Source organism: Cyrtonyx montezumae, unplaced genomic scaffold (genome assembly GCF_038088225.1).
Source record: "Cyrtonyx montezumae isolate F1298 unplaced genomic scaffold, pur_monq_1.0 scaffold_10, whole genome shotgun sequence".
In the NCBI taxonomy this organism is placed as follows: Eukaryota; Metazoa; Chordata; class Aves; order Galliformes; family Odontophoridae; genus Cyrtonyx; species Cyrtonyx montezumae.
The window spans coordinates 535,280-560,565 of NW_027071826.1; the positions used below are offsets into that span (position 1 = coordinate 535,280).

The window sequence follows — 25,286 nt, forward strand, 5'->3', positions numbered from 1 at the left end:
CAGGTAAGAGCTGAGGGATGGCTTCCCAACCACAGGCAGAAATGCCGTGCATACACACAAAATACTCCCAGGATCCACTCTACTCAGAGAGCAGAAAGAAAAACAGCACAGAGATTTAAGAACCACAATCACCTTAACTCAATGCTACGCCCCATCTCACCTTGCCACTCCACTGAAAAAAGAGCAAACACTTCAATGTGAGACACTATATTAAACAAGTCGTGGGGAAACTGATTTTCTTGGTCACAATGTACCCTCAAACTCCATGCTTTTCACACTACAGCTTATTGAAGGCAATTTCCTTCCCAGTGCAAAGCTACTGTGAGCTGAGACTGCAAGGTTTCTTTTCAGCTACCAATGTGAAAGATGCTTTAAAAACATCCGCAAAAATAACACTTAGTGATGACAGTTATGATGCTTCAAATATCAGACTTGCTTCATGGTCAGTCTCACCACAATCAAAACAGATACTTTGCATTGCCTTCCCTTCCGTTTACATCGAGAAGAACGGGCAAAATGAAAATCATCACTGACACAGCACCACACAGTGATCGTCCTCCTGGGTAACACAGCACACAAACGCTTCATTCAGACCAGTGACAGCACCAGGAGATCAATGTAAAAGGAGATCAACCCTCTGCTCCAGCTTCAAAAGGTCAATGAAGACACCTGAAAACTCTTACCACTGTTCCAGGCGAAAAGTTGCATCCTCCCCAGCAGAGCTCTTTTCAAATTGCAGCACTTTGAGTAATCCACAAATGATCCTTTCATTCTCAGGGGCATAAGCTTTACATGATACAAAGAGATAGCTGCTTGTGATTTGTTTAAGCCAAATCCAAATCCAAGCTATACAGTGATCGAGCAAAAGAAAAACAGAGCCTCTGCATGCTCAGGCTGTCAACTAAAGCAAACACATTAACTCCCACAGTATGCAAAGGGGAAACAGCATGGGATCATCCAGCATCCAGAGCTTTTGAGCATGGCTGTCACGTACCTACGTGGCCACTTCATGTTGAACAGATGCTATCAGGACAGCCCATCTTCTGCTGCAGTGCTGAAACCATCATCAAGGAGACACAAGCACGGCATACAGATTTCTTAGTTAATTTAACCAGGATCACAGCTACAACTGTGAGGTATAATCCAGTCCTACAGCAGTGCATTCTTCTTTCAAATCCAGGGCCTCCCATCCCTTGTTCAATTCCTAGGCTTTATCCAACTGCCTGGGAGCAGCACAAGGAGCAAATCCAGTTGAAAAACAGTTGAAAAACATTAAATAGATCACAGCCCTGCACTGGCTCACCTTTCAGTGCCAAAAAAAGTGGTAGAAACTCATGGAAAGACAAGCATGCAATAATGGAGACAGCTGAACTTCAATGACCTGGACTTACCATGAAGACCCAACTGGAAGTCACCGCTCACGTGTCAGCAATTGTCATTACTTTTTACTAAAATGCTGAGCATCTTTTTCCTTCCTGTCACCCTTATGCATTGAAGGCATGGCCAACAATGTCTCCATGCACAAAGCAGATGAATATGTGTCCAGTCACAAAGCTTCTATTTGCTAGAAGCAGAGCACAGGCAGCCTTAATGTTTTGAGTACTACTGAAAGGGCACAATCACAGATGCTTGGCAGAGCACAGCCTTCCTGTTCATGATTCAGCTTAAAAACACAGATAAAACCTGCATGGGAAGGGACATGACTGCCAAAGAGCCTCAGAAAACAGAGGACCCACAGAAAAGGCAGAGAGGCAGTTATATAACAGGTATTTCCTCTGGTAGCAACACTGCCTTCACGTTGCTTACCCCCCCTCCTCCCTGTACCTGCATCAGCACCGCAGCTCGATGCCTTTCCAATGTGCAGATATAACCATTTGTGGGGCTGGGATGTGAGGTGTAACAAATGTGAAACAAGGGGATAAAAGAGGGAAAAAAAGATATCATGCCCAAAGTAATCCCATTCTTTTTCAAACTCTACTGCTTCTTTTTATCTCAGTTACCCTTCCCCCAAGATCAAAATTTCAGTTTTAATATTGCACAGCAGTACTGAGGTGACTCAGTGGAATAGCTGCCCAGAACACCGGGTTATGCAAGTTACCTGCCACCTGTGTGCTCCATGGCATAACACTAAATAAAACCTTCTAAGACAGCAAAAACTACACTGCAAAGCTGAAGTACAATTACTTTAATGAACACAAATACCCCTTCTGGAATGCACAGAGGCTGTGCATAGAATCAACACAGTTCGACTTCAACGCTTTCCATGATGAGGCTCTCCAATGGTCACCTTTGTTTGCTGTGGATGTGGGTTGCTAGAAAATGAAGGGTAGGTGGCAAAGTCTTAACAATCCCCACAGAGACCCCTGTACAATCTTGATTCTTCTCGTCAGTAAGATGAAGATAGCAGTGCTTTTGTATCACAAGAAAAACCTAAGCATAAAAGGTTCTGTACCTAGAGTCACTGTGTACATAAAAAAGGAAGAAATGAACAAGTCCATTATTCATTGCAGGTGCCTGATAATGTCCAGTAAATAACTGGCTATCAAATAAGGATGAAAACATTCTCTGAATATGATACAACACAAATTACTGCAAGATGAAAAACAGTATTCTATGCCAATAATCATATGTTATCATATACACACAGGAACCAAGCTCATACTCATCAAGAAAACCTTTTCCTAATATTCCCTAACTTCTGAACACTGGAATCCAAAGCATATAAAAACTACATTCCAACCTTTGTAACTTGTATATACCTTAAGAGCATCCAGATAAAAACAATCACGTTTTCCTTAAAGCATCTGAAAACTGCAGAAAGTAAAGAAAATTAAAAAAAATAAAGTGAAAAAACAGTATCTACTAAAGTTCCTCCAAACTCATAAAAAAAAACCTACAAGCTTTCCTCATCGTAAAATGAAGTTGCATTAGGATGTTTATTATAAACTGCAACAAAAATCTGACCCAGACAACAGGTCACACTTGAGACCAGCATGTGAAAGAGCTGGTGTCACTCAGGACGAGATGACAGAGTCATTTAAGACCACTGAACTAGTAAAATTTAAGAACAGAACAAACACCTCCAGTCTCTACTGCAAGTAGCCCCAGCCAAATATGGAAAATGACTCCTAAGACAAACTGCCAATTTACTGCAATCAACTTACCTTCAATAAACCGTGTTAAGTAAATGATTTCACAGAGAAGCAACCATCAGAAAAGATGCACGCTTTTCAGGAGTGAAAGTAAATAGCAATCAGGGAAATGATTGCCACATAAGGAACCTCACTGCTACACAGGCATTCCAGCACCCGATGAACTGAGCCCATCTTCAGGAGCACCAGCCTTGCTACACAGCTGTTACCTGCCTCACTGCTCTCCTCTGCACAGCTAGGAAACAAGAGCTTTCATTTGGAATTTGTACTTTTTAATTAGCCACCAGAAATTCAGTAAATACACAAATCGATATCTAGATATCAGTATCCATCATTGATACACACCTGATGCTGCCCAGCAGCCCCATAAAATGCCTGGAGCAGGCTGGAACAGCAAGTTTACTTCCCTAATCAGGATATGTCAGGTTTACGTGCCCACACCAGATCTCTTCTATTAAGAGAAGAGTCTCTGAAAGCCTTACAAACTGGGCAGAGATTCAGAAGGTAAAAAAGCCATATTCTTGCAGGGACACACTCTAGAGACCCAGGAAACAATTAGAGCAGGTGCTGCATTGCTTAAGCTCCCCTGGCAAAGGCTTGCATCCCAGCAGGACAGGGCTGGCTGGGGAGGCAGAAGCCAGAAGCCAGGCCACTCCTGCCCTGTTCCCCCTACCTGGGGATAACAGCCACAAGGCTCCCTGAAGCTTGCACTGGTGGCAAGCAGCGAGCAGCAGAAGGCAGGGATGATGCCACAGCTTCTCTCAGTCCTCATCAGCAGGGATAGAAGAAAATACTGGGGCTGCTACACCTACCTGAAAGAACATCCATGTAATACATTCAGCAGACATCAGTGTTTTTCATTTGTAATGCTGTTAAAATGTGCTTAAGACGCTGGATTAAGAAAAAAACAACACGGGAGAACATCTTGATTAATCCTGATAGTGTAATGCATCAAGTAAACTAAGGCAAGAAAGCATGAACAGCCAAAAGCAATCAGGATACTAACATGCACCACACATGCACAAATTTATCATGGTACCAAAATAATTCTGATTTCTTAAAATATATATATATATTTTTTTTTTTTTAAATACAAAACTACATACTGCTGAGAAAGAGGGTGGAGCAGAAGCTACTCTCTACATTGTTTTCTGCATTATTACAAAGGCAACAGTATGTGTAGCAGTGAATATTTCTGGTTCTCATATTTTATGTTTCTATACTCGACAGCATCGTATTATATATGGCCTTTTTCTGCAATTAACCTCCAAACCAAATTAAATATTAATGGATAAATGTCAATTACGATTTTGAGAAACAATAAAAGGACCATAAATTAAATAATGCAGACAGAACAGTAAAGCATTTTCACATGATCAAAACAGTGTTTTAGCTGACGGTTTCCCATCCTAATGGAAAACGTAAACTCGAGGTGTGGTCGCTGCACTCCATGTGGTGAGCAGGACCATCTTTGCAGAAGCTGTGCTCCTGCTAAGGGCGAGCACCAGCAGCCACAGTCCTCCAGCCAAGCCGGGCAGCACAGTGCTATCTGATGCTCCACACAAATCTTGTCTGACACTGTCCAGAGTGCAGTGCCATACTTCCACAGTTATTCCTAGACTGCTTCCATCTTCTGCAATTCATTACACACAATTCTATATTTCACTCAGTAGTACCAGCTCTGTCACACACACAAAGAATTTTCCCACTATTGTACTTTTCAACTAAGGAACTAACCTTGGGCTTGCTAAGGGAGGGGGGAAAAAAAGCCACAGCGCAGAAATACTTTGAAATGTCACTTAGGCAACAGCCCCATTGCTTTAAGGTCACTGCTTCTGTTTCCCGAGGCTGATTTTTATGAAAAAACAGAGGTCTGAAACAAAACATTTAAACCAGCTTCCAAATGTAGCCCAAAGCTGATTTAAATAGCAGCTGCTTGATGCAGAGATGCACAGCCCCTCCCACGCTTCACCACGCCAATCATCAATGGCTACTTACAACTGGTAAATGACACGGGACACACTGTTCACAAACAAACCAGATTTATGGTTATATTCAGCTGTTCCTGCTACCTGAAATTAGAATTTGAAGCTCATTAAAAATGAATGCGTTTCAGAGAAAGTAGAGGCACTGCACTGTATTGATGAAAGCTTCATTAAATTTTCAATGATAAAGCTGCTTCTATATTTGTGAAGGAAGGACGCGTGGTAGAAAGACATTGGTTGGGGCAACTCTCCTTCAGGCAACTTTGGATCTTTTCACCATCACTAAAACCCAGAGCAAAATAAAATACTGAACTAATTAGGTGCACGAGAAAGTGGCATTGCCATTAATCAGTGAATGGATACATTCACCAACCGTATCATTGAAGCTCTAGGAGGAACCAGCAGAACTCTGGGAATGGGATCCACACGATCCAGCTCACAGGAAACACAGGCTGTGCAGCATCTTGGGTAATGACACAGTTATCTCTTTGAACTACTCGCTTAGAGATGTACCATGAGTACTGGAAATACAGCCTTGTGCAAGTAGAACCACAAAGCTGCATCACTGCCATCAATACAGCCTTATTTTTCCGCTGGACTGAAGGAAAAAAAAAAGACAACCTGTGACAGAGCATAAAGAGGTCAGATCATGTCCAATTTATAATTCTCTCACGCTACCATCAGTAAGCCAGACGATTAAAATCTCTGTATGTAAATCACCCATATCCAAGCTGCATGAAAGAATGCAGAACCAAAGTGCAGACGCCAAAACCCCAGCGGGCTGATCCCTCTGGTGGTCACACGCACCGACAGAAACGCACTCCATCACCCCTCAGGAAGGCTGAGGCAGTCAGGCTGCTCCCCTCTGCATCCATCAGCCAGCTTCAGCCCGGCCGGCAGCGGCTGGAGGCCTCGTGCCACGTCACTCCTCTCTCAGGCTGCCTCTATGGCCTGACTGCTGCCTTTTTCCCCCTCAAGTTATGTGCTTGCCTGCCAGGAGCTGAGCTGTACGGCTGCTCTTTTCAGCTTGCCAGGACTGCCACCTCTTTCAGCCCTCTGGACAGGCAACACTCAACCAATGTGCACACAGACAATGTCATTTTATCCTTGTTTACTCTCCCCATTCAAACCCTGCTTCAACAAGTTCACTTTTTTTCCCTTCCTCTCCAGTTTTCCTTGGCATGCACAGTGAGCATTAAGCAACTGACCTCCTCAAGAATCACCATGAGGCACTATTACCCTCACATCACCAGATAAGGAAATTAAGCCAATGTAATGCCTGAAGCATGCCCAAATTTCACATTCCTGATTTGAGAGTGATTAGCATTAGTGCTCTGTAGGATTTCCTCTGCTCAAAGCGCTGCTCCCAGGGAGCATTTCTGCAGCGTGTACTTCTGCAGGGCAGCCTGAGCAGCAGGTGAGCCCCTGGGAAACGCTGGGCTTCAGGAACTTGGCAGCTCCAGGACTGCAAACACCTCTCAGATGCTGGGTGCTACTCCAACCCCACAAAGGAAAAGCAAGCTATTGGGGTCACACTCTCCCAGGTCCTCACGCAGTCACTCTCCTTTCCCAACAAAGTTCCCTCTCCACATGGCAGTTTCACTCACTGCCACAGGGTAGGGCTGGGAGCCACCCTCCCCTCCAGCTCCTCTCCAAACACTGCAGCTTCCCCAGAGCCATGAAATGTTTCCCAGACATACGTTTTCTGCAAAAGAGAAAACTCTTTCCAAAATTCTCACTTAGCAGCCAAGTTTCCCACGCGCACCTTGAACAATGTGCACTCCCTAACTTCATCCCAACAAACAGGTCTCCAGGGGCTGCTGCACTTTTGCACCACTGACACACCACCCTGATGGAGACAGCTCACGCTGGACAAATCTGCTCCTCCATCACGTGCCACCTTGCCCCAAACTCAAACAGAAAGAATATAAAGTAAGGTTTTGTGTAACAAGATTTCAGGTCAGGTTTTGTTGGAAGACTAGAAACAAGAAGGTTCAAACACAGTAATACTAGACTAAGCTCGACAGGCATGGACCTCTGCAGCTCACAGTGCTCCTGACTCAGAACACCCACAGTGACACCACATCATCCTACACTACCTTCAGTCCCATTCGTCCCCTTTCTCTCTTTGAAAGAGAGAAAGGGGACGAATGGGACTTTCTTCTCCTTATCTTTGGCAGGATAGTAGATTTTGTTTTATTTCTCTGTTCTCTGGAACAAGAGGATTTGGAGGATTTAAAGGCAGCTTCTCATCTCCAGGCCACAGCATTATCAGACTACGCAGCCACCACTGAGAGCCCTTCCAACACCATCCAGGGTGCATAAGTACTAAGGGTTTTTGATCTTCTTAAGCCTGCAGACAGCTACTCCCAGAACAACCTGAGCCCTTCTCTTTACACAAGGCTATTCATGTACTCATGTTAGAGATTATCTAGTCATTAGTTACACATATAGACTTTTCAACTCCATGAAGATACCAGTGTTTATAGGACACACACATGATTCATGGCAAGCAAGGCCAACAAAGGCAATGCATGTGTGTCTGCCTGCACTTGCCTGGAACAAGCAAGGTCTCCCTCCTTCAGCCTGGCACCGCCAGCAGTCCTTGTGATGCACCAAATCCTGGTGCCTAACCTCCAGCCCAACCAGACCCAACACTTCCCATTCTGACACCCAGGTTTGAAGGCATGAGTCTCAGCCAAAGCACTCCCTTCAGTTTTGCTGCCTAGGAAAATTAGAAGTTCTCAGCAGCCTGGGCAAACAGACCGACAGCCTGCTGACACTGCTTGGCATTACTAAAATTAGGGAGCGGAACGCTCTTAGGACTTGAGAACTCTGACCTGAGCACTGCTTCTTAAAAACCACCTGCTCCTCACTCCTGTTTTCCAGCTCTCAGTAGAACCACTTATCATCTTCTGTAACTTTAAGGAGTTCACATGCTCAGATTAAGCCTAGGATTCTGCAAATGCTCAGACATATACTTAACCTTTGTACTATTCATTGGAGCAGGACTGTGGTAACAGTAAAAATAATTATCTGTGTTTCCTAGTTTGAAGCATGACAATCATCAAACCAGATTATTTGCTGATCATTCGTGGCAGGGGCATCCTGTTCTCCTTCCTGAACACGAACGTTCCCTCCTCGTGTATGATATCAACAGAATCACAGAACTGCAGGGGCTGGAAGGGACGTCTTACAGATCACTGAGTCCAACCCACTGCAAAGCAGCTCCCAGCCCAGGTTGCACAGGTAGGAGTCCAGGTGGGTCCTGAATGAGAAGGAGATCCACCACCTCTGTGTGCAGCTCCAGTGCTCCATCACTGCACTGTTGGTGCGATCCCAAGGCTCTACTTCACCTACGGTGGAACAGCTCCGTCCCAGCTTGCGAAGCTCTGAGGAATTACCTTCTGTGGGCTACCTACTCCCGCAGCTGCACAGCTCCCTTGGAAAGAGTACCTGGGAGATGTGAGAGAGACGGGTGGGGGCAGGAGGGATACAGAGCCTCAGTAGAGTCAGGAACAGCGGGGTTTTGAAGAAGTTCCCACACACAGTGGTGCAGAACTTCCTATGCTTCAGTTTGTGGCCATTTCCCCTCGTCCTGTGGCCACACACTGCTGAGAAGAGCCCAGCCTTGTCCCTTTGCCTCCCACTCCTTAGGTATTTATAGAAGTAGATCAGATCCCCTCTGAGTCTTCTTTTCTCAAGGCTGAGCAGCCCCACCTCTCTCAGCCTTTCCTCATAAGGGAGGAAAGAAAGAAGAATAATTACAAAGGAATAACAAAATATTGCATCCAGAGCAAGAAAAGATGATCTTAGCTACAGATTTTGTCAGGTACAGCAGGAACAATTGTGAAGCCCTTTTCTCAGATCAGATCTTATCACAAATAATTATTGCAAAATGATAAAAAAAAAACCCAGATCTTACTACAAAACTCAGTTCACTCTTAGCATCAATTCCTATGACTGCAGTAACAATGAGAACAGCCTTTCTGTGAAGAAACATCCATCTCTCCCTGCATGTCATTAAATCAAAAAGGGAACTGGAGATGTGAATCTTCACTGCCCACAGTACGAGCTTGGCAGCTTGTCCCACATTCTGCTACCATCAAGGAAGGTTCTTTTTTTTCAATTTCCTAACCAGATCTGATGGAGTACTCAACTCAATTTCCAAAATGCTGACCTAGCCCTTACTTCAAACTTCACCTTCGCTTGTCCTTGGGACAAAAAAAATAACAAGAAACCAATGCCTCAGACAAAGAACACAGGATTGCAACTCCTCAGTATTCCAAGATGTCATTTCCAGTTCTGTTCTGCTAACAGTTTGGCACTATCTGAGACACACAACAACTTTCATAACTCAGGAAGATATTTGCTTAATTTCCTGACTGCTCCATCTATGCATAGCACTTACTAGCATTTTTTAGCTCAAACAACCACATAGAACTCAAAAGTCCTTCTTCCTCACAAACCCACAGAATTATCAGCTTCAATTATAATGTAATAGATGTATTTTTAACATCATTTCAACAGAAGCATTTAGACTGTGATCCAGAGCCAAACTTAAAAGCAAATATTCACTGTCAAAACTGGGTGGCAGAAGGAAATAACCTCTTAGGTATTTCAGCAATTTAACCACCTCCCATGACTAAGTTGGAGAGGTTTTAGAAGAGTAATGGGATGGATCAGAGTCCATAGACCACCTAATCTCAATTAATAAAAACAGGAATAACTCCAAGAAGACAAAGAAAGATGACCTAGATTTTTATACCCTGAGAACTCAGCAGAAAAAAACCACTTTCTGAGGGAATACATGCAGCTAATAAAGAAATTATTTTTGCTTCTTCCTTTCAGGATGCAGATAGGCTTTGATTGTGCAACTATTTCAAATAAGTGTCAGCCAACTTAACATCCCACAGCAAATCCAAGCAAAAGGCTCCATCATGTTTTTCCCAGTTCACTCAGAAGAAACAGAATTGAGCATTTCAACTAGTTTTTAGGTAGAAAACCCAGTGGTCTTAAAAATATAAATGCACCTAACAGCAAATTTTTAGGGTGCAGGTGACAGCCCTGAATACAGTTGTATTGCTTGCGTATCTTGCATTTAAAATGCTCTTTCTAGAAAAAAAATAAAAGCAAGCTGAATAAAACTCAAGTATGTATTCAAGCACTTAATTCCTGCATGCTTAAGTTAAAATTACAGGGCTGACAGATCTTCACTACCTACCTCTCATTAGACTTCTTCAGACTTAACTTGGCTTAGGTACAGTTTTATGTTATTTTCCACAATCTCTAGGGCTCCCCCCTCCATCCTCAAAGACAGTGATTTTCTTGAACCACACTGCAGAGAAGAATGCAGCAGGAGGCCAAACGATCCTTTCACTTGGAATGAGATTAAACACAAAGATTCCAAACTTTTTTCCAGCAACTCCAGCCCCTTGTGCTGGCATGAGATCCCACTCCACTGAATTCACTGGGGATGCTCATACTTTCAACTCCTGGTGAATCTGACAGCCGCAAAACTCCAAGTGCTCCTAGCATTAAAATAAACAAGCAAATAATGAAACCTCTGTTTCTTCATTTTAGCAGCCGTTAGCACAGCAATTAGAGTTCTCAGAGGATGCACTTACCCCCTAATGAATCCTGGAACAGCCATAACAGGGTGCAGGGCAGATTAGAATCCCCACAACACAACCCACTGAATTGATGTCTCCCCTGAGCGATACAAAGCTGGGCCCAGAGACCGTAAGCGTTGTTACGTGTCTTCATTTTGGAGCCTTATTAACAAATTAAATGAGAAATAAACACTTCTCCCTCTGGGAAAAGGAGAAAAAAGAATCAATTTTAATAAAGAGCCTAGACATCTTTCCATAAGTCTCTTGTGGACAGGAAGAAGACAGCAGAAAAGTTTTTTTATTGAGTAAATTCATTAACAATCATCTAATATTGCAGCAGTGTATGAACAAAGGCAAACACAGGACAGAGGCGAAAGCAGCAGCAGAAAGATATCAGCTTTCTGCGGAGGCTGCTCCAGTGCCTGGGCCCATCTCCCTGGGCTGTCAAGCACGGGAAGGACACTTGGCAGAGGCAGCACAAGAGTTTCTGTGCTTTTGTTAGTCTGCAGACATCCACGCTTCCTCCCTCTAGCTGGGATAGGTCTCAGGTAGCTGGAGCAGCCCTGCTAACTCCAAAGGAGCTTTACACACCAGTTTTCCCCCTCCTCTCTGTAGCAGGCAGCAGGACAACAAAGCAGAACCAGAAGCCCCAATTAACTCCTTTTTTACATAAGACTTTTGTGTCTGATTGTTGGAGACCATATGGTCCAAGTTTACAGCCAACAGTAAATGTCTTTACCCTGCCCTGTTTGTGGTAACAACCTCAACATTCTTTTAATGCAGTTTTTGGTGGACGCATTTCCTTTCCTCTTTATGTAAGTAAATCACCAGGTTATGCTTAACCTGCCTCCTGAAACTCACCATAGGCCATGAAATTCAAGCAGACTGAATAAAAGAAAACTCAAGAGTCTGAAAGCCAGGTGGACTGCAACCCCACTGGCAAGCACGCACCCTGCGTCTGAATATTCAGAAAAGACACAGGAATCTGAAAAACTGTATTAAAAAACCTTTGTGCACACATGACAATTCCTCAGAGTGAGCTTTTACAAAGAAGGCAAAGCCACTGCTTCACCATAGAAATGAATGCATTGCAGAACTTTAATCAAGCACTGCTCCATAATTAGACACACTTTATGCAACAGCATCTTTAAAGCCAAGTATGCAATGCCTTGAACCTCCATGGCACTTGAGAAAATAAACTTAAAAAGACATTCATTATTCTTGAACTGAGCATTTCCATACTATGTCCCACCTTAGAACAACTTTTAACTGCTAATTTATCATCTGTCCTCCCTGTGACAGGGAAGATTTATAATGGAAAAGGCTTATTTAACATTACTATGATGCCAAAAGCACATGGTATTACACTTCTCATTATTTTGGTCAAGAAGAAATAACTAAGGAAAATACTAAAGAAACAGCCCCCCCAAAGTTGTAGGGTTTGGCATGGTTCTGTCATAATGAACTGCAACAGCAACTCAACCTGAAGGATGTTTACAGCTGAGACTGCACGTCCAATCTTATCCACTTGCATTCATCTGGCTACCCCTTATCTCCACTGCAGCAGCATGGTGCTTATCAGCAAGCTGGCCCCTACCACCAGTAGACAAGAGCACATCCCAGAGCCCCCCCAGCCACAGCAGAAGTCAGCACAGTAAACACAGGGTTAAGAGAAAGCCCCTCCAGGCTTTCTAACAGCCTTTCTACTTAGCCCTGCTTTGTCTGCCCGGCACTGAGTTTGATGCTACCTACATGCACAGACCCTGGGATCCAGAGCAGATCTGTTGGCAGGGTGAAAGTAAAAGAGAGATGGGAGGCTAGCAGAACTAGACCACATACAATCTACTCCAGACTCTGAACCAGAGAGGTTTATATTAGTAAAATGAAGAAGGGGAAAAGGATGAAGAACAGAACTTTAGAGCAATGAGGACCTTCACTGCAGACATCTGCCAAAAAAAAAAAAAAAAAAGGAGTAACACACAGGACACACATTGCCCAGCAAGCTCCCAAATACCATGAGATTAACTCTGTTTACACAAGAGGCAGGGAAAAAGAAAATAAGAAAAAAGCTATGGAAGGAAGTCTCTTCTAGTTTCATTCTCAAAAAAGGGGAGGAACTAGCTAGGAAAGTGAAAGGAGAAACTTTATACTCCTAGGCCAACAGAAAGCATGAAAATGCACCATTTGCCATTCTTCAGGAGGGCAGAACAGCAACAAAAATAAAGAAAACGATCTAACAATGAAGGAACAAACTATCTGAAAGCTAGAAGATCAGAAATCCTAAGTTAAGTAAGTTCTTTAATGATCTGATAATCAACAAATTTTGCACATATTCCCTTTTGTAAAACTTCAAATAACTGAACAGCACAACTTTTAAACAAGGACAGGTCAAAGCATTAGGAAAGAAACAACTGGTGGACAACACCAAAGGTAACAAAATATCCCTCCAGAACGCATGCAGTGAAGGAAAGAGCAGTTATTTAGGAGTGTGTTAATGCACCATCTCAAACAGATAATGCTGAAGCACTTGGAGGGTGTTCTGCATTGGTCTTCACTAGGTCAGATGAATTGGCTAACAAAACTCCTGTCAGCACAGAATGAGCAAGAACACAAGCCAAATTGGGAAACACATCAGAGCAATTGCCTCAAAACTCCCAAGCAAACATCAAACAAGGACAATTCAGGCAATGCAGTTCTGCAGGCAGCTTATTAATCTTCACCTATGTGGTATTCAGGTGTTAGCACATTAAAAAAGTACTTAAAGGTCAATGTAGCAATATGCACCCTATAAAAACTGACACAAGCTGCTATCAGAGACCATTTCTGCTCTAAAGCAGCCTGAAGGACACAAGCAGCAAATTCTACAGAGCAGGAAACCAAACAGACACAGTAGTACAGATTGGTCAGGGTTGCCATCGGTCCCCGGGATGATGCTGGAATATGTGAGCTGCCAAGCAACCTATCTGCTGCATAATTCAGATAACAACACAGTTAAGAGCCAACATGCAATGTAAGAACAAACCATATCAGAACAGAATTTTTTCAACAACAGAGAAGCAATGCAGATAGGGAAATGTCAACTTCAGGCAAAATAGTTTTGATTTTGTGAGACTTCTAACACAGGAATTAATGGTGACACAAACTAAACAAATAGAGTGCATACTGAAGTACTGAGAGATTGCTAGAACCCTACAGGAAGAGGTCAGTTACCTTTACTTTAGGGAGAAAACGGGTAGCAAGCCATCACAGTCAAACAGCTTCAAGCATGCAGGTTTTTGTAACATCATATGAAAATAAGTACTTGTAACACTAAAAACACCACTTTAAAGGTGTTATTAGAAGGATGTTACAGAGGAAAAGTAACCTACTTGAACCACATGAAGATGAAAAGTTCTTACAACAGAGTTAAAGACACACAGAAATCCTACTTACACAGTGACTTCAAATTTACCCTCATGCACATATGCCTTAAGGCAGTGGATCCCTGCTGCAGTACCCCTGTACTGGGAAGGCAAAGGAGGGACTAACCTCCCTGGACTCAGGCAGGGTCAGGCTAGGAGGCTCTGCACAGTCCTTCCCACCTGCAGATACCAGGACTGTCCAAGCCCAAGGCTGCAAGAGCTCTGGCCACTGTTTTGACCTTGGAGAAAACAACTCCAAATGTAGAAGTGCAAAGAACAAGAGCTGAGGAAAGCACAGACAGCCCCTGAGCAGCTAGGAAGAAACAAGGAAAGCCAGAAAACATCAGTCCCAAATAAGCTGGACCCAGGATAACACAAAGTATGACTGACCTTCTCAAGTAAAACCCAGCTACAAAAGAACACACTGGGAACCAAAGGAAAGCAAACTGAAACACTCTGTCCTCTGCTGGAAGTGGCTCTGGAGGAGCCTGAAAGCAGAACATGGTGAAGACCACCAGTGCTTTGATACGCATAGGAGAAGAAGATAGAAACATAATTTTACAGCTGCACAGCCTCGCTTAAACCAACTGTTACCTTTTGAACTCCAACTAATGCTGCACTTTCACACAGCCAGTATAGCTGTTACCAAAGGGGCACTCCTGTTACCTCCCCCTCTTAAAGCAGTACCACCAGGAGAACATCTGCTGCTCTCCCACACACATCGCTGGTGGCAGCAACAGTGTGTGCGTGGACGTAAAGAGAAGATCAGGTAAGGAGATTGAAATTAACCTCTTTTTTTTTTTTTACCCGTAAGCAATATAACATAAATCCCTTGTTGCAATCCAGTTTCTTCATCCTGATAACTTAGTAGATCAGCACACGTTTTTTTAAGCCATCTGAAACATACACATTATCCTAACAGTTATGCAATGGGAGAGACGAGAAGACACATTAAAAAGATTAAAAAAAAAAGAACTGCTACTGCAGCCTGGGAGTTTCTATCATGAGTATCCGGAAAGAATTTAAAGCAGCACCTTTACAGCTTCCCCAGAAACTAAGGAAGACCTCCAGAAGTGCACGTGCTCAGTTCACATAGTGCTTACATCAGCTGCAGCCAGCAGCAGGAATTATCCACGTGTTCAGCTTTGGGGGACAGGAACAACATTGGTAAGGACCTCACTGCTGGTAAACGGATGTAGTGGAGAAGTACTCCCAGCACACTCTCCGCAGAGGATTGCCCGACGTTTGAAGCAGCACAGACAAGCTTCAGATAAAGCATTACTCATTCAGAACTGTCAGCGCAGCGCATACATAAGTGTCTCTTTTTCCTCTCGGTTATCCCAGCAGAGCACTAAATACAACGGAGACGCTTTGAAATCACCCAAAAACGCTTTTCGCTCTCCTCTCTCCGCTCCGCACCTCGAATCCTCACCTGGCCGCAGCCCGAGAGCTCCGCACAGCACAAGGGCCCTCCCCGGGCCCGAGCGCTCCCAGCGGCGCCCCGCAGCCCCGCAGCCCCCACGCAACCCCCGGGCCGCACTCACAGCGTGTGCCCGCAGACGTTGACCATCAGCTTCAAGGAGGGGTTGCGGTACTTGGTGGTCTTGCAGCGCGGGCAGCCCTGTTCGTCCATGGCCGCCTCCTCCCCCGGCCGCTCGCCGCTCCCTTCCGCCTTCCGCCGCCCGGTGCGCCGCCAAAGCGGCCCCCCCGGCACCGCCCGCCACCCCGCGCGTTCCGCACCGCGGCCCTCAGCGCGGCCGGGCCGGGCCGGGCCGAACCGCTAAGAACCGCTCCGGGCGGCACCGCGCCTCACAGCCCGCCCGGCTGCAGTCAGGGGAGCGGCCGCGCTCCGCCGCACGCGGAGAAAAGCTTTATTTTTCCACCTCCGGCCCCGCGGGAGTGGGAACTGAGGGGAACGGGCCGAGGGGGCCGCGCAGCTCCAGGTGAAGGGAGGAGGGAGTGGGGGGGGGGGCTGAGGAGAGCGGGCTCACTTGATTGACAGTTGCCATGGCGGCGCGCGAGTCCCCGCCCCTCCATGGCGGCGCAGCCAATGGGAGGGCGCGGCCGGGCCAGCAGGCTGCGGTGCCATATAGTATTGCGGCGGGGCCGGGAGTCACGTTGGGGGGAGCCGCGGAGAGGAGCCCGTTTACACTACTTTGCTATAGCAGCTCTCGTTAATGGTTATTGCGTGGCCGGGAGGAAACCTGATCGGCTAGAGCCGGCCGAGAGCAGGAGCGGGAGGAGGAGTGGACTTTCCGGAGAGATAGAAAAGGGGGGAGAGGAGGAGAAGGGGACACCGAGAGAGAAAGGAGGAGGAGAGAGGAAAAAAAAAAAAAGGAAAACAAACCAAGTCATGTCTTCTGCCTCCCCCGCGGACGAGATCACGATCAAGCAGGAAAATGTGATGGAAATCCTCTCCGACGCCGGCAAGGTGCCCCCGGACGGAGCGGCCGCGCTGAGCCCCGCGCCGCCGCCCCCCCCCGCCGCCTCCGCCGCCCCGTTCCCCATGGAGCACGGAGCCGCCGCCGGGGAGGAGGGCAGCGCCGAGCCCGTCCTGCTCCACACGGAACTTCTGGCCCGGAACCACCACGCCGCCGCCGCCTCTCCCTCCTCCTCCTCCTCGTCGTCCTCTTCGTCGTCGTCCTCCTCCTCGCAGCCCCCCCTGGCTTTCTCCCCGGACCACGTCGCGTGTGTGTGCGAGGCGCTGCAGCAGGGGGGCAACCTGGACCGCCTGGCCCGGTTTCTGTGGTCTTTGCCCCCGAGCGATCTGCTACGTGGCAACGAGAGCCTGATGAAAGCCCGGGCGCTGGTGGCTTTCCACCAGGGCATCTACGCCGAGCTGTACAGCATCCTGGAGAGCCACAACTTCGACTCGTCCAACCACCCGCTGCTGCAGGAGCTGTGGTACAAAGCTCGCTACACCGAGGCGGAGCGAGCCCGGGGCAAACCCCTGGGGGCGGTGGACAAGTACCGGCTGCGGAGGAAATACCCCCTGCCCCGCACCATCTGGGACGGCGAGGAGACGGTGTACTGCTTCAAGGAGAAGTCCCGCAACGCCCTCAAGGAGCTCTACAAGCAGAACCGCTACCCCTCGCCGGCCGAGAAGCGCAACCTGGCCAAGATCACCGGGCTGTCCCTCACGCAGGTCAGCAACTGGTTCAAGAACCGCCGCCAGCGGGACCGCAACCCGTCCGAGACGCAGTCCAAAAGGTGAGCGCCCGCTCTGCTCCCCGCCCCCTCTCCCGCCGCCGTCTCTCCCTCTCCCGGCCCTTTCTTCCCTTGCAAACATGGCGCTTACCTTCGGCCTCCCTCCTTCCCCCTCCCCACTCCCTCGCTCCCAGCACACTCCCCCCCCTCGGGCACAACTTTTCCGGCCGTCTCTACGCGGGGGACGTGGTGGGTTGTGTGTGCGTGTGAGTGGGGGAGGGGGAGGGTTTGCGCTGTTTGTTTGTTTCCTCGCTGTGTTTTCTTTTAGGTTTGGTTTTTGGTTTTTTTCCTTTTTTTTTTTTTTTTAACGTAACTATCCCTCCTGACAGAGTTAATCATTGACGCGCGGGGTCCCGCCGCTCACTCTTGTTTTGAAACCTGACTCGGGAGCGGCCCCCGCTCGGGTTTCAACGGGGCGAAGCACCGAGGCCCGAGCGGCGGCGGAGCGCGGCCCTCCCGCCCGGCCCCGGCCCCCCCAACCCCCCCCCCCCGCTCCGCCCGGCGCTGCGCGGCCCCGCTCCGCCTCCTCCCCCCGGGGCGTGGGGCCGCGGCGGGGGCTCGGGCAGGTGGAGGTGACCTCCCCGCTGCCGCCCCTCCCGCCCGCCTTCCTGCCTCCGCGGGAAGGAGGGAGGGGAGTGGAGGAAAGAAAAAAAGCGGAGGGCCCCAAGGCATTTCTCAACCAAGGGCGCGATTGTGCAGCGCGGCCCCCTTCTCGTCGGGACACATCAAAGGGTTGGGGGGGGGGAAGGGAGGGAGGGAGCGACCGAAAAACGCGATGGAGGGCGGTGGAGTCGGCGAAAGAAGCGCGGCGCGGCGCTCCCGGGGCCGCCCCGCTGCCGGCTCTGCCCTCGCACAAAAGGCGGAGGTGGCACCTGGAGGCCGATCTGTCCCGGGGGTTCCCCCGGGGCCTCTCCCGCAGCCTCCCGGGCCGCAGCTGCCGCGGAGCGATGTACCAAATGGCTGCTGCCGCTTTCGCACGTGCGGGCACCCTTCCTCCGGGCGGGCGGGAGGAGGGCTGGGCTCGGGCCGGTGGGATCTGGTTGGCTGGGGTCAGTGAGGAGTCCGCAGTGCGGTCTGTAAAGTTTCTCTCTGCTTTGATTTGTTCTTTACTGAGAAATCTCTGCCTTGACTCGTTGTAAAGGCGAGAAGTAGGAAATAGAAGTTACTCCCACAACCCGTATCGTGGCGGGGAGGCTCCTTTGGTCCCAGAGCTCTCTGTTAATGCATTGTCATCTCTCCATCTTTCCCAAAAGTGAATCAGATGGCAACCCCAGCACGGAGGATGAGTCCAGTAAGGGGCAGGAGGATTTATCCCCGCATCCGCTCTCCAACTCATCAGAAGGAGTCACCAGCCTCAGCCTTCCCAGCCACATGGAGCCCGTCTACATGCAGCAGCTTGGAAACACTAAAATAGCCCTGAGCTCATCTGGTGTCTTGTTGAATGGGAACCTCGTGCCCGCCAGTAGTTCTCCCGTCTTTCTCAATGGTAGCTCTTTTCTTCAGGGACCCAATGGTGTCATTCTCAATGGACTCAGCGTGGGGGCTTCGCAGCCGGTAACTTTAAATTCACCCAAAACCACTTCGAGCGCTGTGAGCAACGGGGTGTCCATCACTGACATCATGTCATCTTCTTCAGAAGATGTGAAGGACTTCAAGCTCCTCCAGGCTTCAGTCCCCAACACAGCAGCAGACACGTTCAGCCCCAGCAACATACCGGTCTCCTTCCCAGGATTGATACCGAGCTCAGAAGTGAAAAGGGAAAGCACACAAACTGTTGCTTCCCAAGATGGAGGCTCTGTAGTTACTTTTACTGCTCCTGTCCAAATAAACCAGTATGGCATTGTCCAGATCCCCAATTCAGGAACAAATGGCCAGTTGCTGAACGGAAGCATTGGTTTTTCTTCTCTGCAGCTGCCTCCCGTTTCTGTGGCAGCTTCTCAAGGTAAAAGCTTTATTTGTTACAGGGAAAGCTGCGAGAAAAAATCAGGGTTGGGCACACATTACAAAGCTGTGGTACTCTTTCCTTTCATGTACTGTCATATCCTGGCCCCAGCCACACACAGCACATCACATAATCTGTCCCTTTTCTTCCTGTATGGATTCTTTTCACAAGGAGGCTGTGACCTGAGAGCTGAGCTGCTTTACCAAGAGCAGGAAAGGAAGGCTGCTGTACGTGCTCTTCATTCTGTGATTTCTCCCCACAGCCTTTGATATCAGTCTTCACAGAAATTTGTAAATATCACATATTTCAGTAAATCAAAATATTCCCTGTGTGCCATTGAATTTTTGTTATTTTTTTTATGAGAAAGTTTATAAAAATGAGGATTGCAGCAGCTGGAAACTGTTACCGTTGTTGTTCTTGTGGTGGTTGTTTGGTTGGTTTTGTTTTTTAACCAAACAATTTCATAAATAAATTTTAAATGGCCATAGACACAACAAAACCAAGTTGCACTCATGCACTTCCTATCCTATAATTAAGAATGAATAAACTGCAAGGAAACAATAGGAATATGTAATAGCTTGTAGATAGAAAATGCAGGGGGATTTGGGTAAAGCTGCCCTCTGTCCAAGGGAAATATGTCATCACAGGTTCACTTGCCAAGTGTGCAGGCTCCTCCCAGAGTTTGTCTTAACAATGCTATAGACTGAGATTTCTGGCCAGCCTGGAAGAAGCGTAGGGAACTCAACAGTGGCTCTGCTTCACTATTTTGAAGCAGCTTGGATATAAAGCAAAACTGAACAGCTTTGTTACTGATTAACCACTGTATCTTAGGTTATGAAAATGATTAAACTTGAGTGCATTGCTGTAGTTCCAGGAGCACCAAGTACTACAATGGAAATCAAATTAAGTAATTTCAGTTATGGGAAGCTAACTGTTTTTTGCTGTTGAAACAGTACGGGTCAGAGTACTGAAGCTGTACAAATGCTTTTCACACAGGTAGAAAATTATAAGATCTGAAAATATGTCTTCTTCCAGTGAGTTTTGGTTGCTGGAAATTGTTGTTAGTTATTTTAACCAAGGTAAGAAAGGGTAAGACATTTAGTCTGAACAGCACCTGTAATTACAGAGCTGTGTAGCCGTGTGCTCCAAAGCATAACCTGACAGCTGGCAGCAGTGAGGAAGAAATGTGTGTCCCTGAAGTACGGAGCAATGAGAAAGTCTGAAGTGCATAATAAGCCACACTCCAAACATTTTCCTCATGGCTGGAAATACCAGTTCCCAGTAGAGGTTGATCCACACTACATCTGGTGCAGAGAAAAGTCAAGATCCATACTGGTGGCTTTGTTTTCTCTTCCTTTTTTCTCAACATGAAAAGGATGAATTAGCTCCCACTATTCCAAGTGAAGTGCATTGCACACTAAGTAAGCTACAGTAAATGGCACGTTGTTGCCAGGTAACTTCCAGTTGCCTCAACTTCATTCTTCTGGTGTGTTTGTGTGAGTAACATCTTCCAAAAAATCAGTGTGATCGATGAGTGGGAATGAATGGGGACCTAAACTTTTCCCCCAGGGTGATGTATGCTTCAGCGCTGTTATGAAAAATTACACTCTCTCCTGCTGTAGCCTCTTAAAATTAACAGCTACTAAATACCTTTTGTGAAAGATGTTTAAAGGGAGACCCTGTCACAAGAGCCAGCTTATCTTATTTTATCTTATTTTACAGTGACCACTTCCACAGTGTGTCTAGCAGGCCAAATTCAGGTCTTGTCTGGCCAGGTTTTCTTGCTGTGGTTAACTTGGACATCACCAAGCAGTCCAGTGGCTTTCAGAGAGGGGTTGGGGGGTGGCTTTGTGCCATCCAGCAGATGTAGGAGAGCTAGGTTTCTAGCAATATGTGATGAAGCACGGTGAAAGGCAATACGTCTGCGTGCTTGGCTGACTGCATAGTTATCCTAGTAGAAGTTATTGTTTGAGTTTTCCTCCTGCAGGTCCACTCGGGTAGATTCTGCCCAGCAATGGTGTATTTTATGTGACGTGTCTACGCTTTCCCACATATAAGTTGTGATCTGTCACTGAACTATCTTTTAATAGCTTCGCATGCTTCTATTCTTAGATCGAAATGGAGTGGTGGCAACTAGTGAGGGCCAAAGCACGTTGGTTTTAATCACATGGCTAGGGACTGTTTGCCCCTTAATGAGCGTGAGTCTGAAAGATACCTGATTTACCACAACTTTTTATTTTTTTCTCTGTCTAGAAGTAGTTTCTATTAACAGAAGCTTTCGTTTCTTCCTACCAGACTTTCTCTCTCCTGCTGTAAACAGTGCTGTTCTGCATCACGTGAAATATGTCGTGTGTACGTGCTCCAAACGTGGGACTGCCAAAGCGTCGCAGCAGAATGGCTGCAGAGCTTTCTGACAGCTGTAACCTCTCTTTTCCTCTCTTTTGTTTCCCTCTCGTAGATAACGTTTCGGTAAATTCTAGCACATCCGATGGAGGAACTTTCACAAGTGACTCTGCGACGGTGCAGCAGGGAAAGGTTTTCTTCAGCCCCCTCGCTCCGAGCGCCGTCGTTTACACAGTTCCCAATTCAGGTCAGGCAGTGGGATCTGTCAAGCAGGAGGGACTGGAAAGAAGCCTTGTGTTTTCTCAGTTGATGCCAGTCGGTCAGAACACGCAACTCAATGTAAACATGTCTTCTGAAAACATATCCAGCGGAGGACTCCAGTCCCTGGCCTCCTCGTTAGTGAATGTAACGCCCTCACATAATTTCTCCCTCACACCACCGACCCTTCTAAATGCTGCAGAACTGAGCTCTGGGATCTCCGAGAGCCAGTCCATGTCATCCCCCGTAACCAGTACCTCCACCGTGATATCTATCAGCAACACTAACTATGCAACGCTTCAGAACTGCTCCCTCATTACCAGTCAAGACCTGTTGTCCATTTCCACAGCACAGCCCGCACTCGGAGAAATCGTTTTCACGACGGGAGACCGCGTTAGCCATCCGTCTGCACAGGTACATCAGGACTTCGTCCGAGAGCACAGGTTGGTTCTGCAAGCTGTACCAGACATCAAGGAGAATTTCTTGCCTAATTCGGAAAGCAAGTCAACCAGCAGTTTAATGATGCTGGATTCGAAATCCAAGTACGTTATGAGTAACATGGTTGACACGGTTTGTGAAGAACTGGAAACGGACAAAAAGGAACTTGCCAAACTGCAGACAGTTCAGATGGATGAAGATATGCAAGACTTGTAATTTTTTTTTTCTTGCTTTCTGTTTCAGTAGATAAGACTCCTGCTGAGGCCCCAACAAGCACCAAGTGGAGTGGTTTTTTTATGTTGTTGTTTTTAAGAAAAAAAGAAAACAGGAGAACATTTAGATGGTCTGAATTGATGTACAGAGGAATCTCTGGCAACGGGTCCCGGTTGCCACACTTGGTTTGCATGCAGTACTCTCTTTTAAGCAGATTAAAGGAGAAAGGAAATGCCGGGGAAGTACCAAGCAAATGGGTACAGGTTTGGCTACTGCTACTGCGCTGATAGTGCAACTAGATTCTCTGTAGTGCAACATGCTATCAACAGTAAGTATACACTCCTAACTAGATTGAAAGCAGAAATCTCGCTCTGGAAAGGTAGAAATGATGCAGTCCTTTTCGCTGTTTACTTCTAGTCCGTGGGCATTGAAAAATCGTTAAGAACTCTAGACAATACCTCGCAGGCTATGCTTTTGTTGTGGGAGGTTACGAAACAAAACACAATCCTGACTAGTTTTGTTACCGGTGCGTTTGGTTTTTTTTGCAGCAGACTTGTGTTCATACCAAAAATCTCGCTTCAGACGTTGACAGGTTTCAAAGTGCTACAGCTAGCATTTTGTCAGTGCACCAGAAAAAGCAGCATCTGAAACTCTAATTATGCAACTCGGAAGCTTTCTCTCCAGTATGAATGTAAATATTGTTTCAGTTCTTATAAAGGAGACTTTTTTTTTTTTTAATTAGTACAATGGATTTTATTTATGGTTTATGTTCCCTTTCACTTTAGACACAATGCATTGAAAAGGAAAACGTTTTCTGGCTGTTTAATTTATTTTTATTGTTTGAGCAGGAAGTAAACGTAGTTGTTTCTGACAAGGTTTTACTTTTTTGTAGTTTTTCAAGCAATAGACTGTAAAAGTAAAATGTTAATCACACTGAAACTAGAAAACGAGCTCCCAGTCTCACAAACCCAGGAGGTCCCTGTCTCTACCCCCTCTGTCTTTGCGTTCAGGGGTTTTTTGTTTGTTATGTTAGTAATTTGCAAATTAGTTGAACTTTTTTTCTTTGTGTATTTTTTACCGAATTCCATGTGCCTTTCTTCCTAGTGGCCTTATCTTTGTTACTAAAGCACAGTGGCAGGAGGAATAAAAACACTGACTTGCAAATCTCCGTCCTCAGGGCCGAATCCTGATGCCTTACTTTTGCGAGTAGCCCTGCTGAGTTCAGCGTCCCTACTTGCACGAGTAAGAAGAGTTGAGTCTCTTGGAAGAGCTGAGTCTTTTGGTCACGCTGGGTGACACTGAGAGGTGGTGCAGGGAGATGGAGGCAGGAGGATTGCACGGGGGGAAGGATCTTGGCTCTGGCCTCAGTCAGATGAGTGTGGAAGGTCGGTGGGCAGGCCAGCAAAGGGATTCCCATGTTTCCCCACAGCCGTTGGCACAGCAGCCCTTGTGGGAGGGCTTCAGCTGCTGTTCAGCAAGCAGGACCCCTTCCAGGAGTGCACTTAAGCGTGGATTTATAAATCTTTCCAGAATAAGCAGTGCGGGGGCCGCTGGTGGGAACTGCAGCTGCCCAGGAGGCTGGTGGAGCAGTCCTGCTCCCCGCCTGCGTGGGGATGGGTTTCCTCTCCTTTCACCTCTCTGCTCTCCTTCGGGGACAGCACAAGCAGGCAGGCTCTGTGCAGGTAGAAAAGACCTTACCTTTCCTCCAGAGAAACCTTTGTAGCGTGGAAAAGCACATCCTTAAGCTTTAAAATAATAATGCAGACGTATAAAATGACATGCTGTTTATCTTCGTGTTTCTGTTTTATTTTTATTTCTTGTTCTAATGTGAATATATACAGTAGCTAAGGCATGTATTCATCCTCATCAGGGCATGGGCCAAAGCCTTTGGAAGACAGTGGGAAATTTTTTCCTAAACTTCTGTGGGCTCCACACCAGGCCCAGCACAAAAATAATATCACGTGGACAAAAGGAGTGGAAAGTGAATAGAGAGAGCACATCCCGGTCTGTTTCTGTCTTGGTCATTACCTGGTTCTGTGGAAAGCCTTTAAGGAATGGAGGTTTTTCCTGTGTGCCACAGACATCCTTGCTGCTGTTTTGCACTATATTGAACGCAGCACGTTTTGCAAGGTAGTGTGTGAAACCTCAGAGCTGAGCTCTGCTGCTTAGCACTGCAGTTCACACTGCAAGCCACAGGCTCAAATGTTGCAGGGAAAAGTGCAGGGGGAGGGAACAGAGAGCATTGCAAGGCTTGCACTGTGCAGCTGCAGGGAGTCGCTGGTGCTTTGCAAGCAGAAGCAGCCCCTGAGCTGTTGGCTGTCCCCACGTGCACCCGAACAAAAAGGGTGTTTAAGGCAAGTGCTTTAAAGTGGAGATTATCACAAGCAGAGCGTGGAGCTGTATGTTCCCCTGGCACAACTTCTCTTGGTGTTTGGGGGATCTCCATGTGAGCCGGGAATCAGATAGTGCAAAACTCTGCTCCATATCTGAGTGCCTTGCTGGGCTCCAGCATGAACAATTTGTTTTCCACCTCTCCTTCACCCTCAAAACAAAGATGATGATTATGATAATAGTATCTGTATCTGATCTGCATGAATTGCTCAACTTCTTGGAAAAAGAAGGGTCGTGTAGTGTTGTATTAACGGAGAACACACGCACAGAGCAGGAGCTGTGTGTAGCTCCGGGAGCTGTGCAGGGTTTGGTTTGTGAATCTCAGACTGCTTCTAGAGGAAAGC

General features: G+C 46.8%; 2 protein-coding genes across 2 annotated transcripts in view; one reads left to right on the forward strand and one right to left on the reverse strand.

Annotated features, from left to right (window-relative positions):
* MNAT1 (MNAT1 component of CDK activating kinase) overlaps positions 1-15,890 on the reverse strand; it is a 112,516-nt gene extending 96,626 nt beyond the window's left edge. The window contains exon 1 of the mRNA XM_065747686.1: positions 15,695-15,890. Within this exon, the coding sequence (XP_065603758.1) occupies positions 15,695-15,783 (89 nt within the window). The 5' untranslated portion in view covers positions 15,784-15,890. The remainder of the gene's footprint in view (positions 1-15,694) is intronic.
* A 197-nt stretch (positions 15,891-16,087) lies between these two features.
* Positions 16,088-23,894, forward strand: SIX4 (SIX homeobox 4). The gene is made up of 3 exons (XM_065747569.1): positions 16,088-17,360; positions 18,611-19,299; positions 21,758-23,894. Exons 1-3 carry the CDS (start codon positions 16,186-16,188, stop codon positions 22,552-22,554), a joined length of 2,661 nt encoding a protein of 886 aa, XP_065603641.1. The 5' UTR covers positions 16,088-16,185; the 3' UTR covers positions 22,555-23,894.
* The last annotated feature ends 1,392 nt before the right edge of the window (positions 23,895-25,286 follow it).

Bases quoted from the DNA above. Each gene is read 5' to 3' on its own strand.
- SIX4 (XM_065747569.1), top strand. From the start codon at position 16,186: ATGGCGGCGCAGCCAATGGGAGGGCGCGGCCGGGCCAGCAGGCTGCGG. The intron at 17,361-18,610 runs GTGAGCGCCCGC...CTTTCCCAAAAG, and splicing joins TCCGAGACGCAGTCCAAAAG to TGAATCAGATGGCAACCCCA. The intron at 19,300-21,757 runs GTAAAAGCTTTA...TCCCTCTCGTAG, and splicing joins TTCTGTGGCAGCTTCTCAAG to ATAACGTTTCGGTAAATTCT.